The sequence below is a fragment of the Peromyscus maniculatus genome, chromosome 8 (assembly GCF_049852395.1).
Source record: "Peromyscus maniculatus bairdii isolate BWxNUB_F1_BW_parent chromosome 8, HU_Pman_BW_mat_3.1, whole genome shotgun sequence".
NCBI classification, from domain to species: domain Eukaryota; kingdom Metazoa; phylum Chordata; class Mammalia; order Rodentia; family Cricetidae; genus Peromyscus; species Peromyscus maniculatus.
This window is the reverse complement of record NC_134859.1, coordinates 77,527,332-77,548,087: the sequence shown is the minus strand read 5'-3', so window position 1 is coordinate 77,548,087 and position 20,756 is coordinate 77,527,332. Positions and strand designations below refer to the sequence as shown.

The 20,756-nt window shown below is 38.6% G+C and overlaps 1 protein-coding gene across 3 annotated transcripts in view; it reads left to right on the top strand.

Annotated features, from left to right (window-relative positions):
- Positions 1–20,756, top strand: part of Stxbp4 (syntaxin binding protein 4) — a 151,890-nt gene that overhangs the window by 74,143 nt on the left and 56,991 nt on the right. For 2 of the 3 annotated variants that reach the window (XM_042282601.2, XM_006972012.4), the window contains 4 exons: positions 2,350–2,526; positions 12,360–12,476; positions 13,985–14,031; positions 16,164–16,297. In XM_042282601.2, the coding sequence (XP_042138535.1) occupies positions 2,350–2,526; positions 12,360–12,476; positions 13,985–14,031; positions 16,164–16,297 (475 nt within the window). Of the gene's footprint in view, positions 1–2,349; positions 2,527–12,359; positions 12,477–13,984; positions 14,032–14,651; positions 14,807–16,163; positions 16,298–20,756 lie in introns of those variants that run through there. The other variant, XM_042282602.2, reaches the window with a different exon arrangement.

Below are 20,756 nucleotides of genomic sequence, written 5' to 3'. Positions count from 1 at the left end.
CAGTTGACCCAGGTGTGTCACTGGGAACTTTCCTGGTCACCCGACTGGACTGACAGGTGCTGGGCAGTAGGTACATCCCCCTTTCTCATCACAGTCTCATGTCCAAAGGCACCCTTCTAGTATAAGACAAGTGCTTTCAGATACAAGGGGATAAAATCTTTGAGTGACAGGTAGAGAGGGCAGTTGACTTCTCATACCACTCCATTTTACACCCAGCTGCCAGGTTTACCTTTTAAAAGTAAGTTGATTAATTCATTTGTTTATATGTCTCTTCTAAAAACAAACAAGCCAACAAAAAGTTGGATCCCTCTACCTCAGTCAAAACCCACCTGACATCATTTCTCACATGACACATTCCCTCTTGCTCATTTGTCCACGTTGATTTGATTGTTTTATCTAACATTCCTTACGCCATTTATCTACATCACACCTTATGCTCTAGCCTGAGCCAGAAAAAAAGTATTATTTACCCCTTTATACTGTATTGACATGATATTCCACAGTCGCCTGTATGAAGTAGATGCTAACTTCATGTTGATGACCTAGTCTGTTGCTCTACTCTCAAACTACTGGAGCTCTACCTGCTTCATCTGTCTTCTCTTCTACAGCCACCCTGGCCAACCACAGTTGGCTTTACCTGTTCCCTTCCCCCTCTTCCTGCACCCACCTGTGTCCTTCCATACAGTCTCTTCTTAACTGAGTAGTGAAATGCACCCCTGAAAACTTAAGCCAGTTCATATCACTTCTCTACTCAAAAGCCCTCTGGTCACTTCCAACCTCGCTCTAAGGGAAATCAAGCTCTTTCAAATGGGCTGCCTCTCCAGCTCATCCTGTCTCCACACTCACTGTTACGTCAGCCCTGGTATCTTCCCACTTCCCTGTCTTTCCCATACTGCTCACTGCTTCTGCCTCACTGACTGCCTTGATGTTCCCCAAAGATACAAAGCCCAATCCAATCCCAGGACCTCTGCACATGTGCTCCTTTTGCCCAAAAATCTTCTCTTCAGGAAATCATGGCATGGTCCCTTTTGCAGGTCTCTAGTCAATTCTTCTCATGGAGATCATAACTCATGCCTAAGCAACTGTCTGTCTTCCCAAACTAGAATGTAGATTTTGAAGGGTGAGAGTTTTCCGTATATACGATTCATGCATATTCCAGAGATTGACATATAATAAGCAATTATTTGATGCTGAATGAAAACGGACCCTTGCAACTACCCCACACGCTCTCCTTCTCTCAGTACTTCATGCTCCAACAAAAGCAAATGCTCCATAACAGCTTCAAGAACATCAAAATAGCCATAGTTTAATATTAGCCATAGCAATTGGAGCAGAAAGTTCCATTACAGAGAAGAGAGATTCCTGCACCCTCTAAAGAAGAGTTTTATGCTATAATACTTGTCATGTTAAATTATACAGGTGTCCTAGGGGACTGTGACCTAGCACCAAGGTACATTTTGAGAGAGCAAATGGCTTTTGCCACCCTAACCTTCCAAAGTGGAGAGTATAGCTAGTGTTTGAAGCATTTTTGTTTGTTTGTTTTGTTTATTCTGTCATCCAAAGACAGTAAAGTGATGAAAAGAGATCATTGGTATTAAAGCCAAGCAGACCTGCCTGGGCTCAAAATTTGGTGTCTATATGCATTTGATCAGCTTGTTTATTCTCTAGGTCTCTCATTGCTTATGTGTAAATAGTTTTTAATCCATTTATCTGGACATTATTCCAAAAATTGAATGAGCAAAGACAGATGAAGCACACATTGTGTATTTAGTAATTGTGTCTTGAACATTGTATCCAACAGATAAACAATTAGATATTATGCTACTACCAAAACAAGAACTAACAGTCTGATGTCCAGGAAGAAAGCTTTGCCTCTGGTGCTCGGTCGAAGCCCTGCAGCATTATAAGCCCCCACCCCCACCCCAGCATCTGATGAAGCTGCAGGAGCCTTCTGAGAACACCAGCCCCTCCACCTACTTGTTCTTCTGTAGCTTACTTTTTTACCTTTTGAATCAGTTCCTACTCATCTATTTTGGATTTTCAGTTTTCTTTACCTTCCTTCATTTTTCCAAAAGTGATGCTAGATAGGTGATGCTAAAGATTCATACAGAATCTTTATACAGAAAAAAAAAAATTATACAAAAAAAATTTTCAGGAAACCAACAAAAGGCAGGGCAGCTAGTTCATATAATGAGACAACGTGCTCACTAGTTTTTAGGTGGAAGATAAAGCACAGAGACATGTTAAGCTTTGGAATCACAACTGCCAAAATGAGAAAAATACTTTGTATAGACTGCAGACATATGTTTTGCATTTTCTTCACTTGACATTAACTTTTAACTTCCTTAGGAAGCCAAAGCTGTGGCTGAAGAAACACGAGCTCTTCGAAGCCGGATCCATCTTGCTGAAGCTGCACAGAGGCAGGCGCATGGGATGGAAATGGACTATGAAGAAGTGATCCATCTGCTAGAGGCTGAGATCTCAGAGCTAAAGGCTCAGCTTGCTGATTATTCTGACCAAAATAAAGTAAGCAAACAGCCCTCTCTAGTTACCATGGTTTCCTTGCCACTGTCGTGCATCCTGTTTTCATTTTCTTTTCATCTGCACGTCTAAACTGGGTCAGTGTTTGTCTTCTGTTATTCAATGATAGGACGTTGTGTCGTGAAGAGGGTGGCGTGGAAGTTGTGAGCCTGCCTTTATCCAGAGAGCTTGGAGATGGAAAAGAAAGCACAGGCCCAGAATTAATTGGGTCATTGGTCAGCATTGTTCCATTCAGCCATTCAGGCCTGGAACTATTTAACATTTAATTGATGGCACTGGTTTTTTCTTTCTGCTTTTGAGCTTGCTAATTTGTTTTGTGGAGGTGGAAGGAGGCGATTCCCGGGATGAGTTTTGTTCTTTGATTAGAGAACTTGGGGCACTATAGCAGTAGACACGTTAATGAATTGTTACACGAGACCCATGATGACTAATGAGAAGAAACCAAGTTTGAATTTGTTTTGTTCTGTTTTGTTTCTTTCAGTGTAAGGAGTACCAAACTGGGCTCTTCTAGAAGAGCTCTTAATTGCAAAACATGATACTGAGTACTTTGCAGGAAGCAAGCTGAACATCTCTATGTGGAAATTGTCCACAGTATACCATCTTTAGTTATGACTAACCTTCAAAAACCATAGTAGGCATGTGTGTGTGTGTGTGTGTGTGTGTGTGTGTGTGTGTGTGTGTGTGACAAAGTATAAACTAGAATGAATTGAAGCAGATATTTTATAGCTTTGTAGAAATTCTTGAATTATAAGTAATGAGTGTTTATATCTATAACCCATTCAGCCTTCAAGAGAATACAAAACAAATTTGAGCTATTTATGAATATTTGAGCATATAAGGTTTATTATGTTCTTTAACCTACCAATAAAAATGAAGCTAGTTTTAGAAAAGAAAATTCTAACAGAAAATGTGATATTTTCTTTGCTCGGCTCTAAAGAGCCCTCGACATTTCCCCAATATCTGCTCATTTAAACCAGCTCACCGAAGGCTGGAGGACCCACCCAGCACTGAGGAGACCATCAAGGAGCACATAGCACCTAAGAAAGCAGCAACACTTAGGAATTTGTTTATCTGTGTGCATTTTTCAGCAGCTGTGGCTACGCCATGTAAGACAAATTGCTAAAGAGTCTTATTAATAAAAGCCCAGAGCCAGATATTGGGGTAAAAACTGAGAGACCAGAAAAGTAGAAAGAAGCCAGCCATGTTCTTATCACTTGGAAATCCTCAGCCAAAGAGAGCTACTTCCTGTAAACTCACACTTATATGCCTTTCTGTTCTGCATCCCACTTCCTCACTAGACCCAATGATATCACTTCCTGTCTGTTTGTACAGACCTCCAGACCTTTATGGTTAACTAGTGTTGGAATTTAAGTCGTGTGCCACCATGCCTGGCTCTGTTCCCAGTGTGGCCTCGAACTCATAGAGATCCAGACAGATCCCTGCCTCCCGAGTGATAGGATTAAAGGTGTGTGCTACCATTGTCTGACTTCTGTGTTTAATATAGTGGCTGGCTTTTTCCTCTGATCCTCAGATAAGCTTTATTAGGGTGCACTATATATTGGGAGACATAATATATCACCACAATGCCATGTAACTTTAACCTAATTATGAGAAATTGTAGAAATTACCAAAATATTAAAAATAAAACTTTTAATAAAATAGTTACTTTTAAAGCAAAAGTTGCCAGTATTTAATAGTTTCAAATTTTTGCTATTGTTTCCTGTAGCATTGGAGATTGAAGCAGGACCTTGTATGTGTTGGGCAGTGCTCTCTTTTTGAACTCTCGGTGGCCCTGTATTTTGAAGTAATATACTTGTAAGAGGTTTGCATAAAATTATCCAGTGGTTTTGTTAGTTTTTAAATATTTATCAGTGTTTGTGTGAGGGTATATTTGGAGGCGAGAGGGCATGTGACCCAATGTGCATGTGGAGGCCAGAGGACCATTCTGTGGAGTCGTTTCTCTCCACCAGCTTGTATGTAGGTTCCTGGGAACAAACTTTGATCCCCAGGCTCATGCAGCAAGCCCCATTACCCACTGAGCCAGCCCTCCGGCTCCCAGTGTGGTGTTCTGTTGTATAAAGTTTAGGTTATTACATTCTCTCTTCTCCTAAGTTGCCTGGCAATATAATCAATTCATGTTCTCCCTCTTTGTAGCTTTATGTGGAATCTCATAACATCCCTTTTAATAAGAGCCTAAACTACCTCTCTAAAATCAATTTTCTTTATTTTTTATTTTGAAAGAAGAGATATTAAATGTAAACATCTCAAGATTCAGTATTTTCCAATTTTGATACCAGTGGGGGAAAGTAACCTTTTCAACTGTGTGTAAGACTGCTTAAGATCTGTTGACCTAGGTACTATAGAACAAGATTCAAATATTTAATTATCTTTATTTACTTATTTGGGGGGGCAGAGTATATATCGACTAGCATGTGAGTGCATGTGTGTGTGCACTTGCATGTGGAGGTCAGAAGTCAACATCAGGTATCTTTCCTAGAGAGCTATCCATCTTTTGGGGGTGGGAGGAGAGGAGTGTTCACAGAGATTCGCACTGGCACTGAGACCTGCAGTACGGAGCGCCGCTTCTGGTCACCTGTCCAGAGAAGGATGACGCATGCGCGCCACTCCACCTGGCTCCTCACGTGGGTGCTGGGAGGGAACTTGAGCCATAGAGTGCACAGGAAGCATATTACCAACTGAGCTATCTCTAGGGCACCTAAATATTTATGTTTTAGATATGGATTCTTTCCGTCATAATGCTTTTATTTATTACTGTAATTTTCCTTAAATTATCAATATATTCTCAAATTTGTATTTGGGCTTTTGAAAAAAATGCATCTGGCACATAAGAAATAAAATATTCTTGGGACTGGAGAGAGAACTCAGTAGTTAAGAGTGCTTGCTGCTCTTGCAGAAGACCCAGGACCTGTTCCTACCACCCAGGTGAATAGCACAACCTGTAACTCCAACCATAGGGGACCTAATGCCCTTTCTGACCTCATGGGCAACCACACCCACATGTACACTGCACATGCATATATAACACATAAGTAAAAATAAATATTTTTAAAAAACAAAATGAAGCATTACTAATACCTGTGAAGGACCACAATACACCTCTTCAGATTGCATCCACTGCCCTTGCTCACAGAGTGTGCTCCTTTCTTGGATTTAGTGTCTACCATTTTATTGATAATTTTATTACTTGTATATCTACTCCCTGTTTGTTTAGTTTTGCCTGTTTAAGAGGTTAATTTGTAGCTAGTTGGTATCTTTTTCCATCTTTATTCCTCATTGCATGAATTACCACCATGCAGCTATCCATTCTGTATTTGATGGGCAGTCTTATTATTTCTGTATTATCCTCTGAATCATGCTCCTGAGAACATTCTGATACATATAACTTTCTCAACATGTGTAACTGTTACCTATGAGAAATAGTATTGCCAGGGTGGATAATAATTGTATGTTCAGCTTTATAAGTAAATGCCTAATTGTGACTGAAAGTATTTTTAACTAATTTGTATTCCCATGAAGAATGGAGCAGAATTACCATTCACCCCTTGCTGATCCTTGGCTTTCTTTCTTTTTGAATTTTTATCCATCTGGTTGGTATAATAATTGCTATGCCAGTATGGTTTAATTTGAATTTCCCTAGTTACTAATGACTAACATAGTGGTATGCTGGGACCCATAGACACTGGCTCATGAGAACTTGTCTCTTCTCAATGCCATGTTCACTGATGGAGGTTGGAATCTTGAAATCAACCATGATGGAGTCATTTATATCCCCAAATGCCGTAAACCTGCAATTTGCCCTCCCTGCCTCAGATAACCAGTTGAGCATATATTTATGCATTCAATAGTCACTTATTTTTCTCAGTGAAATGTGCTTCTGTATCTTTCACTTATTTTCCCATTGGATTATTTGTATTTTGCTTAGAGACATGCATTGCTCTCTTGGTTACTAATCCTTTATTAACTTATATGTTATAAAACTACTCTCTCAAACATGTGGTCTGCCTTTTCTACTCTATAAGGAAATAGAAAGGAGCTCTTAATTTTCATGGAAATTTATTGTCTTAGTTACTTTTCTATTACTATGCTAAGACACCATGACCACGGCAACTTATAGGAGAGTTTATCTGAGGCTTACAGTCTTAGAGGTTTGGAGTCCGTGGCCATCACAGTAGGTGGCGTAGAAGCAGACAGGCAGGAATGGCACTGGAGAGTAGCTAAAAGCTTACATGCTGGTCCACAGGCATCAGAGAGAAAGCTAACTTGGAATGTCCTGAACTTTTGAAGACTCCATGCCTGACCCCAATGACACACCTCTGCAACAAGGCCACACCTCCTAATCCTTCACAGACGAACAGTTCACCAACTGGGGAATAACCATTCAAATATGAGCCTATGGGGTCATTCTTAATCAGACCATCACATTTATCAATTGTTTCCCTCTTATGTGTTTTCAAAAGTCCTTCAGTCTCCAAAGATACAAAGATATTTATTTATATTTGCATATATATATATATATATATATATATATATATATATTTGCCATGCCAGGTACTTTTCCATGTAGTTAACAAGGTTGAGGACATCAGGGCTTCAGTTCCTCTCCATTCATAGTAATGTCTTTATGTTCTTAAACCATCAGTATTTATAGAAACATTCTAATATCTCTCTTGGGGTTTCCTTTCTTTAGTATTATTTGTATATTTTGAAACAATGCTTTTAGATACATTAAGGCTTGAAATTATACAACCATCTTTTATGAAAATGTTAGGATTCTATCTGTAAATCTTACCCCTTACAATTATTTTCTATTTTCATTAAAATAGCTACATACTTTGTTTGACATTTATTTATATATTTTTAAAATTTTATTTACTTTCAACTTTTTAGTTTCTATTTATTTCAGTTATGTCTGTGGCAAACATGAAGTTTGAAATTCCTATCCCTGCCCCCAGCACACCCATTTCTTAATTGTTGAGCTTTAATTGGAAATAACTTTCTATTTGTAGACTTTCACTTATTAAAGCACCTGGTTAGTCTTTGTTCTCTGACTTGTTAACTGCAGCTGTCCATGTATTTAAGATATTTAACTGGAGTTTTATATTAATTCAGATATCTTCTGTGTACCCCTGCCCAATTACAAGTAATTCTCTTTGCTGTTTTCAAAATTATGTATGGTCTCCAATATTTTTTATTTAATTAATTTATTTATTTTATATCCTGACTGCAGTTTCCTCTTCCTCCTCTCCTTCTACCCCACCCCACCCCTAATCCACTCCTCTGTTTCTGTTCAGAGAGAGGCAAGCCTCCCTTGGGTATCAATAAAGCATAGCATATAATGTTGCTGTAAGACTAAGCACCTCCCCCTTGTATTTAGGCTGGGAAACCCAGTATGAGGAATTGATTCCTAAGTGCCAGGCAAAGCATTAGGGACAGCCCCTGCTCCCATTATAAGGAGTCTCACAAATAGACCAAGCTACACAACTGTCACATATATGTAGAGGGCTTAAGTCAGTCCTATGCAGGTTCCCTGGTTGTTGGTTCAGATTCTGTGAGCTCCTATGAGCCAGAGTAGTTGATTCTGTTGGGTTTCGTGTGATGTCCTTGACCCCTACAATTCTTTGCTCCTGCAATCCTCCCTCCCTCTCTTCAGCAGGATTCCCCAAGCTCAGCCTAATGTCTGGCTGTGGGTCTCTGCATCTGTTTCCATCAGGTACTGGATGAAGGCTCTCTGATGACACTTGGGGTAGTCACCAGTCTGATCACAGGAGATGGCCAGTTCAGGCTATGTATCCACTATTGCTAGGTGTCTTAGCTGGGGTTATCCTTGTAGACTTATGGGAGTTTCCCTTGCATCATGTTTCTGCTTGACCCCAAAAAGCACCCTCCCCCTTTCCAATCATCTCTTTTAGTGCTCTCCTGAGGTGGTATTGTGTAGCAGGAATCTTTAAAAGTTCTTATTAATAAAATCAAACCTGGAGCCAGTTATTGGGGTGAATACTGGAAGATCAGAGAGACAGAACAAGCCACAGCTAACCTCACCTGGCCAACTTCTCAGCTGGTCTTGTTTCCTCAGACTGGAAGCCTCTGTGTCCTCATATCTGAATGGCTCTCAGCTGAACCGTACTTTCAAAACCTAAAAGCTTAACCAGCCAAATGCTTCTAGTTCCTGGTCTTCACGCCTTATTTGCCTTTCTGCTATCTGCCATCACTCCCTGGGATTAAAGGCCCGCTATCTGGGATTAAAGGCGTGTGTCACCATGCCTGGCCATTCTCAATGTGGCCTTGAACTCACAGAGATCCAGAGGGATTTCTTCCTCTGGAGTGCTAGGATTAAAGGTGTGAGTGCCACCATTTTCTAGCCTTTGTATCTAGTGGCTGTTCTGTTCTCTGACCCCAGATAAGTGTATTAGGGTGCACAATGTGTTCCCCAAAATATTGTGCACCCTAATACACTTATCTGGGGTCAGAGACAGAACAACCACAATATTAAACATAGAGGATAGACAGTGGTAGCACATGCCTTTAATCCTAGCATTCCAGAGGCAGAAATCCATCTGTTCGAGGATACAGCCAAGCATGGTGACTCACGCCTTTAATCCCAGAAAGCGAGCCTTTAATCCCAGGGAGTGATGGCAGATAGCAGAAAGGTATATAAGGCGTGAGGACCAGAAACTAGAAGCATTTGGCTGGTTAAGCTTTTAGGTTTTGAGCAGCACAGTTCAGCTGAGAGCCATGTGGATATGAGGACACAGTGGCTTCCAGTCTGAGGAAACAAGACCAGCTGAGAAGTTGGCCAGGTGAGGTTAGCTGTGACTTGTTCTGTCTCTCTGATCTTCCAGTATTCACCCCAATAACTGGCTCCAGATTTGATTTTATTAATAAGAACTTTTAAGATCCCTGCTACACTCTCCCCCTCTACCCACTCGATGCTGGCACAGTGGTCAAGGCTGTTTGTCCTCCTCTGCAGTCACAGAGTCTTGGGCCTCGACTAAAGGTGGTGAGTGGGCGTCTGCTTCTTTGTGTGATAGACACCTTCCAGCACATCTGTGCTTTGGATGCAGCTTAGGAAGGAACTCCTTCACTTGGGGCACTATTTTGGCAAAAATACTGTTATAAACCACCATGTGGTTGCTGGGAATCAAAACTGAGTCCTCTGCAAAAACAGCTAGTGCTCTTACTGCTAAGCCATCTCTCAAGCCCTGCGTCTCTAATTTCTTAATGATTGTCCTGGAATATTTGATATTTTGTATTAAATTGTTAGGAAATTCATCAATAATGTTTCCCCCCATCTACATATTAAAAGCCCTTTTGAACATAAGCCTAGCCACCTTTCCTCCTTATTTTCTGTTGCTGGTAGATTCTAGTTCTGTCTTGACTTTATTGCTTTTGCAGTTTGGTTAATGTGGTCCAAGTTGGTCTGGATAGACCCAGTGCCTGGACCTTTTGTTCATAATTCCTTATTACATCTCAGGCTTTCTTACTTCCTGAAACAGTTGCTTCAAATTCATTTAGTGAAGTTCTGCTGATGATAAACTCTCCATTTTGTTTCTCTGAAAAACATTCTGATTCAACTTTGAAAAGAATATATTTAGATACATTTAGAGTATTGTGTTACCATATACCTGTCATTGTTTTTATTTCATGCTACCATGTCAGCCATCAGTCATTTGTAAGGTATTTCCTTCTGAGTGGTTTTAAGACTCTTTGGCTTTGATATCAGTGTTTTAACCCCGTATTCATTTGTTGATCCGATCTACTATAATTTTTGCTGTTTGGGATTCATCCAACTTCCTCATCAGAGGATCACTGTCTTGTCCTTTCTAGAAATCCTAAACCGTACATCCTGATTTTTCTCCGTCCCTCCTCCCTCCCTTTCTCCTTCTCTCCCCATTCCCCTCCTCTCTCCAGGATCTCACAATGTATGCCAGCCTACCCTTGAATTCATACAGGTCCCCTTGCCTCTACCTCCTAAGTATAGGATTAAAGGTGTATACCACAATCCACAATGCTCGCTTTTTTTTTTTTTAAGATTTTCATTTTGACTGCAGTTTCATAGCCAAAAAAATTAATGGAATAGGCCTGATGTACCACTTTAATTCAGAAACCAATGCCCGCCTTTAAAAAAAAATGTCAATTTATTTTAAGTGCATGAGCATTTGCCTGCATGTATGTGTACCATGTGTGTGCCTGGTGCCTGCTAAAATCAGCAAAGGATGTCAGATCCCTAGAAATGGAGTTACAGCCAGTTTTGTGCTGACTTGGATGTTCTGGGTACTGGACCCAGGTCCTCTGTAAGAACAGAAAGCGATGTTAAGCAAAAAGCCATCTCTCCAGTCCCCAGGATGTTTCCTTTGATTCTTTCTGGTAGTCTCTGTGCAATCAAGAGACTCGCCTGTGTTCTCATACCTTCATTCTTAGTTCAGATTTTATTTCTGTTTAGTCCTCAGAAATTTTACTACATTTGTTTTCTAGTTTCTCCATTTTCCTTTCAGATGTATGAAATTGAGCATTATTGTGTTCTAACTTAATAACTATATTGTTAAGATGACTCTGTCATTGGATCTATTTTGAGTTTCTTGTCCTTTTATATTTTATTTTGTTTTATTATTTATTTATTTATTTTGGTTTTTCAAGGCAGATTTCTCTGTGTAGCCCTTGCTACTTGGCTATCCTGGAACTCACTCTGTAGACCAGGATGGCCTTGAATTCAGAGATCTGCCTCCTCTGCCTCCTGAGTGCTGGGATTAAAGGCTTGAGCTACCACCACCTGGCCTATTATATTTTCAATTCTGTTTTTCAAGCCCACTAAACATAATTATCTTTATGTACCAGATTAATATATACATTCTTTTAGATCTAATGGTTAATTATCTGATTGTCAATTCATAAAACATATTTCTTTATGTTTAAGTGATTTTTTTTTATTCTAAGTTCATGTTCTTTTGACATACAATTAGGGAAATTCTATGAAATCCCAATTTAAAAAATAGCTTCCAGATAAGTTTTATTTTTGCTTCTCTTAACCTAGTACCAGTTTAAGTAATAATTTCAGGTTATGGATTTTCATGACATCTAAATAATATAAATTCAGCCCCCAAATGTCCTTCTGTTTCTCTAGCAATCATTGTTTGAGCTTTACTGGGTAAGGACTTACACTTGGCAGTTACTCAGGACAGACTTTTTTTACCAAATCAGAGTACCTGTTCTATGAAAATCATATCACTCATTTACCCATCACAGTTCAGCATGCCATGTGTGTCTGATGAAACCCCCAATGTGGACCTCTAGGATCAGGATGTGCCTCAGAGCAAATGATGCTTCAGAATTCCCCTGCCACTGCGGCTCACTGGGAACTACTGCTGTTCTTCATAGAATGCTTTTACTTCTCTGTTGTTAATAGTTTGACCTTACATTGGAGTGTGTGTGTGTGTGTGTGTGTGTGTGTGTGTGTGTGTGTGTGTATTTAGCACTTTGGGCTGTGCTATCCATAGGCTTTCTGTTACCCTGTATTAAAACAAGTTCTTAAAAAAACATGTAAGCTGAATGTAAGTCACCTAAAAATCAATAAAAGTCATATGCAGTGTGTCATAGAACTGAAAGTATCTATGAGGAAATTAACTTTTAAATATTTAATCAGTTATATTCCACCTCTCCTCAAAATCAGAAACCCTTTGTAAAAAGTGAGACAATAAATGAAATGGTAGTATCAAATACTAGTGTATGAAAACTAGAAATGGGCAAAAATTGTTACAAGCTGAAGAAATGTGAACAGTGTTGCTTCTGCCCTCTTTGTCCAGGAAAGTGTCCAGGACTTGAGAAAGAGAGTCACAGTTCTTGACTGCCAATTGCGAAAATCTGAAATGGCTCGGAAAACTTTCAAGGCGTCTACTGAAAGGCTCCTTCATTTTGTAGAGGTAAGTTCCCTCTTACATTGACCCTCTCTCTCCTTGGATTCCACACCAGTGAGTTCAGCTAAGCATGCATTGAAGAGACCCAGGAACAAAAACTCTAGGAATTCCCATAAAGCACAGCAAGCTCTATGCTGAGTCTGTGTGAATGAAGCGGTGTAGTCACACCCCACAAGAGCACCATTGTCCTTCTCCAGTCCTCTCTAGAGTGCCAGTCACCTTATTTCTCATTTGTGTACTATGTGCTCAGGCCTGAGGTGGATGATTCAGTATGAAACAAGGATAAAAAAAACTCGGGTCTTTATTTTGAATATAATAGACTATAAAGCTATTTCCATAAAAGCTCTACTGTCTTATTTATAGGTCATTTAGAGATGATTTGAAGAATCTATAGGCTGTGTATAACACATTCAGACCTACTAAACCACTTGTGCATCTCTGGAGTTTTACTGTGGCTAATCATAGACACAGGGATCCTGAAACCAGTCCCCTGTACTTAAGCTACTGAGGGATAACTATATTACATTGTTTTTTTATTTATTTATTTATTTATTATTTATTTTTTGTTTTTTGTTTTCTGTTTTGTTTTTTTTTTTTTTTTAATCTTACCAGACCTGAAGGCACAAGGTTGTAATCCTAGATTCTTGGAGTCCTGAGGCTAGAAGATAACAAGTCCAAGGCTATCCTGGCAACTTAATGAGACCCTATCTCAAAAGAAATAGTTAAAAGGAGGGTTGGAAATATACTTCTATGGTAGAATACTGGCCTGCCATCTGAGATCCTAAATTCAATCTCCAGTACTGAGAGAGGGAGAGAGGGAGGAAGGAAAGGAGGGAGGGAGGAGGAATAAGTACTGTCACAGAGAAGAGTTGTGGTGTCTGGTAACTACAGAAAGAGCTCTTTCAAAACAGCAATTCTAACTTACAGTCAGATTTAGATTGGCCTTGATATATGAAAAGAATAGTTAATACTACATAGGTAGTTAGTGATAAATATACATATAATAAAATATACTGTGTTTTAATAAATACTCTCCTAAAAAATCCTGATACCATGTAAGCATAGTATGGTAACTATTTTTGCTATCATGAAGTGCTAGAGAGATGGCTTACTTTACCAGAGAGGAATGCTTACTGCTCTTGTGAAGTGTCTGAATTCCGTTCCCAGGACCCACATCAGGTGACTCACAACCACCTTAACTCCAGTTCCAAGGAACCCAACACACTTTCTAGCCTCTACAAGTATCTGCACACATGTACACACACACACACACACACACACACACACACACACACACACACACACACAATAAATACAAATATTTGAAATAAATAAATATCTTAATGATGTCCAAGTAGAATTTCATGTTAATATAATTGATTCACCCACCATAATAGGAGCATCTGCGTACTCAATGAAGGAGAAAATTATAAATATTAATCAAGCAGAGTTTTTGTTTTTGTTTTTAAGCTATTAAATGTACAAATCTCCTTTACCATTTTGTTTCTCACTAGGCTGCTCAGGAAGTACTTTTGGATAGTTCTCCTTTATCCAGTTTAAGGTAAGAATGCATTGCTTTCCACAGCATATGAACACTAATTTCTTTGTCTATAGTTGTTGCTAAAATACTCTAGAGTAGTTTTAGGATGCTGCGCGATTCCCATTGAATGCTCGTTTTCACTTTTTGGAAGGAAGTGTACAAACATACTCTTTGAGTTCCATCTCCCTAAAAGAAACTGCTGAAGCATTTAGACAGCCATTGTGACTTTGTACTCTTAGACTGAGGATTCACACATCCTGTCTGTGTGTGGGTAAGCTGCTGGCGGCAGATGCACTACTGAAGACGGTCTCAGCATGGCAGATGCGTTATGTCAAATAGGATTTTGCAAAACATATTCACACAATCAACTCCTTTCATTTTCATCATTCGGTAGATATAAATAAAAGAAGTATGTTTGTAGACTACACCTTGATTTGTTATTATTCACAGCATGCTGCTGTCTTCTGGATTCCTCCTCAGAGCTGCAAACATACAAATGTTTGTTTGTCTCAAGCCACAGCTACCCATTCACTTTGATACATGATGAAGGGCGTATACAGAAGCAGTATTCCTACCGGTCTATGTTAAAGTGCTTGTTTCCTTATGACTACCATAGTTCATACTGTGTCCATCTCCACCAGCACCACTTGCATAAACACAAACTACCGTTACTGATGAGAAACACAGCCGTCCAATAGAGGAAATAAGATCCACACACAGTGGCTTCTGCCTGTAATACCAGCACTTGGGAGGCTGAGACAGGAGGATCTCTGTTGAAGTCAAGACCAACCACCATGGCTACAGTGAGGCCTTCTCTTTATTTAAAAAAAAAAAAAAAAAAAGGAAATAATGTCTACAGTTGCTGACTTTTGTGTTCATTTTAATGTTTCATTTCTTATTATGAAAGAATCAGGCATTTTTGTTATTAACTGTTGCTTACAATATAATTCTGTAAATTCTATGAATATTGTTTTAGTAGGGATTTTTAAAACGCTCAGTAGCCATATTTCCATTTTACATGTTAAGTGTGCCACACCCCTTCAGTCTCATTTTGATCTTTACTAATTCAAATTTTTGGTATTAAATACCAAGTTTAAAAATAATTAGTTAAAAGCCAAAAGCCAATCCTTACCCTAAAACGCTTCTTAGAAGAAGAAGAAAAAAAAGGCTACTCTAAAAGCTACAGTAAGCAACTTTTGCTGTGCCTTGAAAGTTAGACACTGCTACAATCTTGGCCACTCTTCTTCATATACTCCACCTTCTGTATGGATATTGGCCTTGGTCACTTAACGCAGAGTAAAGGCTGTGTGTCTGATTGGAGATTTCTTAAGTTTATCCTTGTGAGTTTATGTCCTCATGGTTAAAAAGATGGCCTGTACACACTGATTTTTATTTTCAATACAAAGCTGTCTGTCTTTTTCAAGTGAAAACTTTAGTATAATTTTTTTGAGGAAAACGTTTCATTTTAAATTACATCATAATGCATTTATTTCAGATGATACCTTAGTTAAACTTTGGAACACAAAACAAAAAGTAATAAGTACAGCAAAGAGATTTACAAGTGAGCAGGGGCTGGCATAAGAAGGATGGGGGAGCATTACCAGAATGTACTATATATAGGTATGAAATTATCAGTGAACAAAATGTATTAATAAAAGGTAAAATCAAATGTCATAGTACAAAAACATATAAAGCCTTTAAGCTGTTTTGTAATTAGGAAAAACAAAGGGGAGAATTTAAACGATAATTTCTTAAGTAAATATACATATATTGAATTGATATTTAATATTAGTATAAGCAATTGAAAACATCTGTTTAATAAACTAAGGTTTATATGTTTAGTCTGAAATTTTACAAAATGAAACAAAAAGACCCAGCAAATTATTTAGGATGTAGGCTAGCCTTCATTTACTACCTTCTTGTCTGTAAAGTCAAATATTTCTAAATATGCCTATTTCCTATATAATAAACAATGGGAAGAAGAGATACTACCCTGTTTGATTGAACTCTTGTATAGCTCTATGAATGTAATGTTCCTAGAATTGTACAAAATACTTTGGTACAAATAAAATGACACACACTCAGGTTTAGCAAAGATGGCCCAGGGTCACTTGCTGTGCAGTGTGCTCAAGGCCATTTCCTTGCCCGTGCAGCGAAAGAAGAGCTGGGTTTGCATCACAGACATCGCTCCCACAGCTGGGAAGGAACGGACGCAGCTTCCCAGCAACGCTGCTTCTGGAATCCAAGGAGCTGGTTAGATCTGTTCGTGCCATCCTTGATATGGACTGTAAGTTATCCTCCTTTGTTTTGTACCTTTTTGATAATTCATTAAACAAAGCAGAACTACTCAGTTCTGATAGTTTAATTGCATAAAATGCATTTGTCTGCAGTAAAATTGATAGCTACTCATTTAAAACATTCACTGGCCGATTATGGAAAAGAATATTGGCTTCGTTTAAAGTGCTCAAGACGATGTCTAACTGAAGAGAGCTAATTAATACATGTCTTTACTTCTGTTTTCTTCCAAAGTATCTTTGACATTAGAAAATAATATCAAAATAAATTGCACTAGAAACCTGAAGGGTAAACCAATGCTGAGGAGGATTTCAAAAATATGCAACAGGTGTAGTAACATTGACAGGTTGAATGAGGTCTGATGGTACAAGGCCATAACACAGACCAGTACAGACTGACTTCAACAGAAGGTGCCCAACAGCAATGAAATAGAAAGGACTGATGAGACATAGCCTGTCATGGTGGCTTCTAACTAAAATCTTAGCTCTTGGGAGCCTGAGGCAGGAGGATTTCTGTGATTTTGAGGCTAGTCTGGGCTACATGATGATTACTAACACAGCCTAGACTAAGTATTGAAGACCTTTCTCACAAGACCAAAAAAAGAAAAACAAAACACCAAAAAGCCTATTGAATCCTAAGTTAAATAAACTAGGAGGGGAGGGGAAAAAAAAAGACCACAAACAGGAATAGCCAGAACAGGTCTTGCGGCAGTGAACAAGGTAATTAATGAAAAGGCTGTGGAGAATTGGAACCAATTCCCTGCTCTTCAGAGCTGCCAGCTTAGGTGTTTCCTCCTGAGTCGGGGGTTGAGAGAGTGCACTGTGGGAACTGTGTGACCAGTACTAGTCAACACTGCGGGTTCAAGAGAAGCAGACCAGTTTCTAAGTGACTCCCCACACCTAAATGACCGGACATTTCTACTTTTCCCTCATCGTGTCCTCAGGCGCTTCTGCCTCTTCATGAGAATTTCAACTTTAATAACTATTTTCAACATACCATTTATTTTCCTGCAATGAAAATTATAGGTGATTCTTCTAACTCTTAACATTTATAGAAATCAATAATAACATGCCCAAACTATAAACTAGAGGAAAAATAAGAGGAATGTGATTCATGACAGAATGATCTCAATAGCTGAAGTCTTGCCCAGCAGCACTAGGCGATGTGACGATGTAATGCTCCTACCTACACGTAGAGTCCCTACAAAAGTGAGAGCCATGGGGTTAGATTGACACAGCCACCTTAGGTTCTCAGTTTAAGTGCACACGTTCACTGGCATCTGTGACAGGGTTGTCTAAAATGGTGAGCAATTCCCTGCAAAGTTTTGAGCAAAGGAAGATGCTATGTTCTATTAATTTGTTCAGTGGTTTCAAGCCTGGAACAGCAAGGATATATTTAAACTATGCAAATGTATTATGTTTATCTAAAAACAAGATCATATTCTCAGATCATGTAGCTTAAAATTTTTTAACAACATGAATTTCTTATCAGACATTTGAACATCATATGAGAAAGAATAATTCTTCAATGCTCAGGATTGTCAGATGTATTTGATATGTTAGACTGGGATGGGATCTGACATCCTTCCTCTAAACACTAAAGTGTGCCCCAGCACTTTGCTCATAAATAATGCCTCGTGCCTTCCCATAGATGCTCTTGTGTGACACCATGCCTCAGCTGAGACCCTGATACTCATCAGCCCAGAGTCACCTAGTAACAGTCCATAGGTGGACAGAGCTGTAATAGAGAAATTTTAGACAAAGAGAAAAAATGGTCACCAGGTAAATGAAGATAATATAACATTCAGAACATACCTACTAAATGAATTATTATACTTAAAGATATGATATCCATTATACAAGAAGCATTTGCTATTAAAGAAACGAAATCTGAAGAGAACTTTATTTATTCCTGAAAATGAATATTAAATATCTTTTCCTATTACATGAAAATAATACCCATTCAAAAGAATTTTGTGAAGATTTAAAAAAGCATTACCCATACTAGATTTCCTAGCATAAAACTTGGTTTTAATTTAATTTTTTTAAGTTTTGAGATTCTATATTATACAGTAAATATTTACTAATAACCATGCCCATCTAACAATGATGGAGACTGAGGTCCAAAGGTGTTAGGTAAGTACTGAAGTCATTCTTTAAACAGTACATATCAGGATGACAATTTCAACCTTGATATAAATATGATTTCACTTCATCTCTCTGTCTGTCCACTGAAATAAACCACTACACTACTATTGTTCTCTTTTCCAATGTGAAGAAATGGGTTAGCCAATCGGGCCAATCGGCCTCTAGTCACACGATCAATTAGTAGTAAAGCAAGGATCTATAAGCAGCTATGGCTCATTTCAGAGGTTGTGCTCCCCTTATCCTTCAAGCTGGGGGTTCTGGTTAGTTAAGGGTTCCAGATAGCTGATTCTTGCAGTGGTTCTCAACCTCCCTAATGCTGTGACCCTTTCACACTGTTCCTCATCTTGTGGTGACCCTCAACCCTAAAATTATTTTATTACTACTTCATAACTGCAATTTGTTACTGTTACGAATCGTAATATAGTAATATAAATGCCTGACATGCAGGATATTTGATATGCGACTCTTAAAGGGATTGTGCCCCACAGGTTGAGAACTACTGCAGTAGAGGACCTTACTGCTCGAACACCATATTAGCAGGCAACATTTGCATTTTAAGTTGTACACACTTCACAACTGTGAATATACAAACATAAAAGGTACAATGAAGACTAATGATGAAATGGAACTTTATACAGTGCTAATGTTATCATTAACTATCCTATTAGTCATTACTCTATAGCAAATCACCCCAAAATTTGATGGCTACAACATTTTAGTATTCTGCCTTATGGCCTATAGCATACCAAGGTTTGACTGGACAGTTCTTTTTAGGGAACTCTGATGTGGTTACAGGCAGCTGACTCCTGACATTACAGTCATCCTATGATTCTACTAGGCTGGACATCTAAATGGCAACTCAACTTGGGATGTCAACTCTAATCCCTGTTCCTTACACCCTCTCCAACATGAGGGGCCTTAGGTAGTTGAACATGCGCAGTGGCTCAAAGCTCCCACACAGATGGTTAAATGAGCAAGTGGGAACTGCATCTCCTCCTTTGGCTTAGCCTCAGAACCTGCACAGTATTAATTCCACCATATTCTGTACATCTGTGCAGATGATTCCAGGGAGGGGCTAGGGCTCCACTCTGGATAAAGAGGTACCAAGATCACATTTTAAAAGATAGTGTAGGCAGATGTTAGTTTTGTGGTCACCTTTGAAGAATATGATTTTCAACATTCGAATATATCAGATATAATTAGGTTGGTCATGATGGCTACATAACATCATCCTTGTGTCACTTAATATGTGGCATTTAGCAGAAGAGCATGTGGCCTTTGTTTCTGTCTCTTCCCTTAATATCACTACCTGATGTTTGTTTTGCTCCAACATTCCACTGTCCATCCTATTCCCTTCTGTTCTTCTCTAAGCCAGGAACCAAATGCATAAAGGTGGATGGATGAATGACTGGATGGATGGGTGAATGATCAAGGTAGAAAGGATGTACAGATAGACAGATGAAAAAGTAGGTAGGGATGAAAAAATAGCTAAGGAAAGAGATAATTTCCTCCTAATTGTCAAAATATTAAGTTGTGGATACAAATCTGCTTAGTAAGTAGCATTGCTTGGCTTGATGAACTAACATTCACAAACCCTTTGGTAACTTTTGACTTAAAAGATACATTATTGAAGACTGGAAACCATGCCTCTAAAATACTGTCTGTTCGCTTTATACGATGAATGTGTGTTTAAATTTCTATGTAACCTAATACATTTTTAATAAAGTTATATGTCAAGAAAACATAACAATTCATTATGTAGAGAATTTCTCTATATATTTTAGAAAGGGCTGAACCCAGTTGCTTCTAATAAATATGTGTAGACTCCGAATTCTGTGTATTAAACATTTTTATGTTTAGGTGGGAGCAGTAGAGGGAAACACCTGCATAGACATCGCCCAGTGGACATTGCTGCCATTAATTTTAATTACCTCACTAACATTAACCATTATCTCTGTCAAACATGATTATTCAAAGAAAATATTTGAAATTCAGCAGAACTTCTTTGGAAGAGAACAGAACACTAACGTGTGCACTTTTTATCCTTTGTAAGATTATATGTGCTTTGATGTTGAAACCAGAAAACAGTTTCTACACTGACTGCTTATTTAAGGTATAGCTGCTAATGTTGGCATATTTTGTCAGTATTTTTCAACTTTATAGGCGTAGCTCTTTAGGTTTAATGAGTCTTTTTTTCTGTAAGTAGTGATTTTTTTCATGTATATAATAGGAAACAGAAAATTACTAGAGTGAGGTAGCTCAGTCAGCCAAAACCCCCAACCTCATTTCTTTTGCCTTAGTTAT